Source organism: Pundamilia nyererei, unplaced genomic scaffold (assembly GCF_000239375.1).
Source record: "Pundamilia nyererei isolate P.nyererei 1_Seehausen unplaced genomic scaffold, PunNye1.0 scaffold00426, whole genome shotgun sequence".
Lineage (NCBI taxonomy): Eukaryota > Metazoa > Chordata > Actinopteri > Cichliformes > Cichlidae > Pundamilia > Pundamilia nyererei.
Genome location: NW_005187827.1, coordinates 90,606 through 97,053, shown reverse-complemented (window position 1 = coordinate 97,053; position 6,448 = coordinate 90,606). Strand labels below are relative to the sequence as shown.

At 37.9% G+C, this 6,448-nt stretch overlaps 1 gene segment (V, D, J or C); it reads left to right on the top strand.

Moving 5' to 3' along the window:
• Positions 1–3,103: 3,103 nt before the first annotated feature.
• On the top strand, positions 3,104–3,598 carry LOC106456547 (Ig heavy chain V region 3-like). The segment is given in 2 exon segments: positions 3,104–3,174; positions 3,270–3,598. Coding segments are annotated over 2 exon segments (375 nt in total).
• Positions 3,599–6,448: the final 2,850 nt, after the last annotated feature.

The window sequence follows — 6,448 nt, the reverse complement described above, 5'->3', positions numbered from 1 at the left end:
CTGTTTGCTTTCTTTCCGCCATGTGAGTGCTTCTGCTTCTTACTGTTTCATCAATAACCAGGAAAACTGTGTCAGTCAGGTGTTACAGGTCAGAATTTGGAGTCCATTCCTTCCAGTCCTGTAATGAAAAGGCCCGGGGAGACTCTCAGTCTCTCCTGCAGGGGATCTGGTTCTGAATTTACCTGCTGTGCTATGAGCTGGATAAGACAACAACCAGGAAAAGGACTGGAATGGATAGGAAACCTTCCAGCAACAACAAATATGCGAGTAGTTTGAGTGGACGTATAGAAGTCAGTAGAGATGACAGCAACTACATAGTGTATCTGAGGCTTTCCAACTTAAAGCCAGAGGACTCCGCTGTGTATTACTGTGCCAGACACACACAGTGGTTTAAGTAATGAGAGGCTATATAAAACCTTCAGCCATATAGTTTTACAGGAATCTACAGTGGGCAGTAGATGATCAAGAATATAATGTTCATCTCACTTCCACGTGTGAATACAAATTTAAAAAATGCAATAACCTCTAACAAACATATCAGAGAATAAATGTATAAATACATTTAAACACTAGCAATCAACCATCAATATTTTGAGTCTACCTTGAGTCTGTATGTTTCAAGAACATAGCTTTAAAAAACATGTGTTGTTTGTTTTTTATTTTGAGATAGAGAACTTAGTTCAAGTATTTTATTTGTCTCTTTCCTAGGTGTTCCAGAGAAAAGGATGTTGATCCTCAAACAGTGAATAAAAGCAAACACATCTGGAAGTATTTAAAACATGCTTTAGTCAGAGAGTTTATCAGTACAAGAGACAACAGCAGGGTCAAACAGTCATTTCCCTTTTTCCTAAACATTTTCCTTGAAGCTTTCATGAGGAGGACCAACGATGAGAAAGAGGAAAAACATTGACATACAATCCACATACACTAGGCTACTTTACTTTTGTATTAATGAACAGTGTTGATGTGGATCTGCTGTGGTGAATATATAAGTTTTGAAATGTAGCATACAACAACGGTGTTTCATATAGATTTCTTCATCAGATTCAGTATAAGAGAACACGGCACCAGAAGAAACCCAAACTGAACTCTACTGAAACAGCAAAGATGATGTTTGTAGTATAACTTTTAAAGAACTGGGACAAAGCATACCTGGGTCAACAACTTAAAGACCCTTCCCTAACTCGATTTGATGGCCACCTTTTTCCTTCCCTTTGACAGGATGAAACCTTCAGCAGAACCAAAGTCAGAGACGGCAGCTCTCTGTTCTGACTGAGTGGCGTGACTAAAAAGCAAAATCACCAGACACAACAGAAGCAGCATGGTGTATCTGAGACTATCCAGTGTAAAGCAAAACCAACCACAGTAACAAAAATCATCAGGAGATATAAACATGAACCTGAACACTCTTGATATGAAACCACCAGAAGAGGAACCCTCAGAACACTAATGATTTCCGATCAGTATCATAAGAAACATCTTAGATGTACGTTAGATAATGTTGAAAATACATGAATATTATACATAGATATAAAACTCCACACAGAAAAACCAGAACCAGGTAGTGGATTCAAACCCAGAACCTTCTTGCTTTGAAGCAAAAGTGCTAACTGCAAACACAGGCCTTTCTGTGTGGAGTTTGTATGCTCTCCCAGTGTCTGTGTGGGTTCTTGCCACGTACTCCCACAGTCCAAAGATGTGCAGTTAGTGGTGTTAGGTTGACTGGTGATTCTTTCACAGTGAAAGGAAAAACCTTGTAGGGAGACTGAGAGCCACCACAGGACTGTCAGGAATAGACTCTTTACTCTGACCTGTGACATCTGATGAACACAGTTTTCTGACTCTAAGTTGGAAAACATCAGATATGTCATACTGTTGATGTCATCCTGACTGACTTCTATATGTCCTCCCAAACTGCTCACATATCTGTTATCATTGGAAGGTCTGTGGCCAACTCTTATCCATTCCAGTCCTTTTCCTACTTGTTCTTTTGCCCAGTGCATGGCACAGCAGGTAGATGAGTAACAATGAGGACAGAGTGAGAGTCTGCCCAGGCCTTTTCACTACAGGACTAGAAGGAATAGAGGCCATAGTCTGATGTGTAACACCTGAGGAAATGAAAACAGAAAGGATGTGCTGGTATGACTGACTGACACAGTGTTTCCTGGTTAATGATGAAATGATGAAATGAAAACAGATGAACCACCAGAAAGGGAGTTCTTCAAAATGTTCTGGCATCAGTGACTGACCAACAGTAAGCGTGTCCTGGTAAATGATGAAACAATATGAAGCAGAATCCTAAACAAATGCAATTCTGTCAGGATTAGAACCACAAATAGTCCTTTGTTTCAAAAGAATTGAAACACTTTATAAATAGAACAACATTTTTTTCAAATCATTTAAACTCATTTTTTTTTTTTTTTAGTAAAAACAAGCTTACTACTATATAGTTCAAGTTTTATAAAATTTAAGAGTCAGGCAATCACAAAGGAAGAATGCTGCTATTTTACATGGAGACAATGTTGCCATATGGAGGGGTATCTTCATTAACAAGAGCACAGGACAGCCTGTTTTAAAAAGCTTGTGCTGAGAGATACCTGCGGCTCTCCTGGATACTACGTTCTTATTTTCTTTAGGAAGAGTTCCTAAACTCATGCAATAGTTTCCAATTCAATTCAGTTCAATTCAATTCAAACACTTGGCCAATACTGTATCATGTCATAATTCAGTGCTGCCTGTCTGAATGGATGTTTACGTATACTTTTCTTTTACAAGTAAAGCATGAAAGAGAGTGTGATAATTACTATATGTTTATCTTTTTATGGCTGAGTAAATCTTCTAAAGAAATGTTTATAACTACTGACTGTGAGGGAGTCATATTATTTCTTGCGATATATATTCTAGTTATAAAACACATAATAATTAAAAAAGAAAATTTGATATCTCTGTTTAAAATGTCCTAAATTAAGGTAAAATTAACAGTTATAAGGAATAACAGATCAGAGCCACACCTTCTTCATTAAATCCTGATGCAAATGCAAATGTGTGAAGTGTACTTCTTTCCTGCTGACCCATCTTGTACTTTGTGTTGATCATCAGAGCAGCAGTGGAGACTCTTCAGGCTCAAGATGACAAACACACTCACTCTGCTGCTGTTTGCTTTCTTTCTGCCATGTGAGTGCTTCTGCTTCTTACTGTTTCATCATTAACCAGGAAACACTGTGTCAGTCAGTCATACCAGAACATCCTTTCTGCTTTCATCTCCTCAGGTGTTACAGGTCAGAGTTTGGAGTCTGTTCCTTCCAGTCCTGTAGTGAAACGGCCCGGGGAGACTCTCAGTCTCTCTTGTCGAGGATCTGGTTCTGAATTTACCTGCTGTGCTATGAGCTGGATAAGACAACAACCAGGAAAAGGACTGGAATGGATTGGGATTAGCTTCACAGATACTAGCAGAAACAGATATGTGAGCAGTTTGATTGGACGTATGGGAGTCAGCAGAAATGACAGCAACTACATAGTGTATCTGAGGCTTTCTAACTTAAGGCCAGAGGACTCCGCTGTGTATTACTGTGCCAGAGACCCACAGTGGTTTAAGTAATGAGAGAGGTTTTACAAAAACCGTCAGAAATACAGTTTCACAGGGACCTACAGGGGGCAGTATATGACCAAAAATCTGATGTTCAACTCATTGTCACAATAACACCTGTGATTCTACCATCTGTAAATACATATTTTTTAAAAGCTAGAGTATTTCTATGTAAATGAACATGATAAATATTGATAAAAACATTTAATTTAAGCATTTCAAGATTTAATATAGTCATATTACATTTTTCAGAATTTTAATTTATGGGATTTTTTGCTTTTATTTTTTTTTCTTCAAGAAAGAGAAATTAGAGCAACTTTTCTTTCTTTCTTTCTTTTTTCTTGTTCTTTTTTAAAGTATTGTCTGGCAAACACAACAACAGCAAAGACATTACAGTATCAGATGAAGTATTCACAATGTGTTTTGGTCTGTCATCCAAAGACTGGATTACGTGCTCCAGAGACAACAGCAAGGTGGAGGTTGAATAGTCAAAAAAAATAACATTTAGACTTTTCCTAAGCATTTTTTCTTGAAAATGCCACGAGTTCAAGTAAAAATCTGATGTAGAAACACGAATGTGTTGCTTAGATAATCTGACTGCACCTATACTACAGTACATTGATAGAACTACTAGACCACCTACTCAGCACACCTATGGGAGTTGGTTGACAAGTCATGTGACAAAAACTCCTGACATACAGTTTTTGTGCTGATGTTATACCAGGTAGGTTTGGAGCTTTGGAGTTACTGAGTCATCAGTACTTTTATGCACAATGCACCTCAGCATTTGACCTAACTCTAACTTTATGTGGTCTGAGACTTCATGGCTGAGTTGCTGTGGTCCTTGAATGCTTCCACTTCCATGCAACACCAGTTACAGTCTATTGTGGAATATCTAGGAGGGAAGAAATTTTGCTACCTGCAGCGATCACATCATGATGTATCACCATGCTCACATTAATTGAGCTTTATAGAACAACTCATTTTTTCACGAGTGTTTGTAAAGATGGCATGGACAGGTGTTTGATTTCATACAGCATGTTACCTGCATGTTCTCTGTTGGGCTTTTGCTGTGAGCCTCAGTGAAAAAGAGACATGGACAGTATAACCAATCCAATCCAATTTTATTTATAAAGCACTTTAAAATACCCAGCACAGGAACGAAGTGCTGTACAGAAAATAAGTTAAAACAATAGAATAACAGAAAACAGCAAAATAAATAAATAAAACACATAAAACGTAAAATTAAAACAGCCATATATTAAAACAAAAACAACATAAAACAGCATCAAATCACCTAAAAACAACTGAAACAAAAATAAAAACCACTCTGACGATCAGTGTATCATGGTGCCAGAGAACCACCCACAGTAACGAACACAATATAGATATAATACACAATCTTTATTCTAATGATAATAGCATGATATTTGCAGGAGCCAAAAATAATTATGTATAATATATGATGACTTCAGTGTCTAATGTGACTTTATTTGAATCTGTCCCATCTGATGGCTGCAGAAACATGGGCAGAGGAGATAAAGGCCTGTGATGCTACCTGGAGTGTGTGGCTGGAGCAGGACAACACAGTCTTTGACTTCTATAATGGTTATTTACCACCCATTTCCTCAGCCAAATACCAGAAAACTGGTTGTCAGAGGGGCAATTTAATAATAATTACACCATCATAACAGCAAAGTATCCTTAAAAAAATCATAATCAGAATACAATAAAATATTATCCTATTGTTATTACTGTTTAAATTATATATCACTTTTTTTTACAGTAAAAGTAATCTCAATGTCTTCCATATTGTAAATATAAAAGACAATAGGTGGGATACTGTTTGTCTGTGATTTGAACAGCCCAGCATGTGCTCCTGACGCAGGGAAAACAAATTATGCAGGGGAGACCTACCTTGGTACTTGTGCGGGTGAAACCAAAGGGAAGATATGCTTCACCATATTTTCTAGTCTTTGGCTTAGAATGAAGTTGGTTCGGATTCAGTGATGCTTCATCTCCTGCTTTGCGTTTCTGTGGGCGCCCCGTGATAGCAGTGTCCAAGTATTTTTTTTCTCTTTTTTTTTTCCCGTTTGGCCAGTGTAGAATAAACTGGATCAGACAACCAACAGGAAAAACACTACAATGGATGGGAGCTATCTTGCATGATGCAAGTAGGACTGCTTATGCCAGCAGCATGTAAGGATCTATAGAAATCACCAGAGACAACACCAATAAGATGGTGTATCTGAGACTGTCCAACCTAAAGCTAGAGGACTCTGCTGTGTATTATTGTGTCAGATAGAGTCACACAAGCCATTAGGAAACCTGAACAACAACCGCTCAGCCGCTGATCAGTTATAGCATGAAGGTATCAGAGCAGCTGTCAGACCAAAATAATAACAGATCAGAGCAGGATGGCACTTGAACAACGAGCAAAGTATAGTTAAATGAGTCATAGTTAGCTGTCGTTAGCATTACATTACAAAAACAAAATTACGATCTAATTTCTATAAATTTTCTATTAATTTTAATGTAACAAAAGTCATCTCAGTGTGAATCATGTTGTAAGGCAAAAAGGAACAAAGAGAAAAATCCAGGTTTCCCAAAGCAATGAGAGGAAAAACCTGATGAACCCTCTGCCTTTGATCCAGAGATACCTGCTATAGTGTGGCTGGAAACATTAAAATAGACTAAAAGTTAGAGAGAGAGAAGTGGGACTAATGAAAGAAGGTAAAAGTGGAGGAGATCCTTAGGCACATATACATAGAGGAGAAAAAAACAGGTATTTGTGTGTGTGTGTGTGTGTGTGTGTGTGTGTGTGTGTGTGTGTGTGTGTGTGTGTGTGTGTGTGTGTGTGTG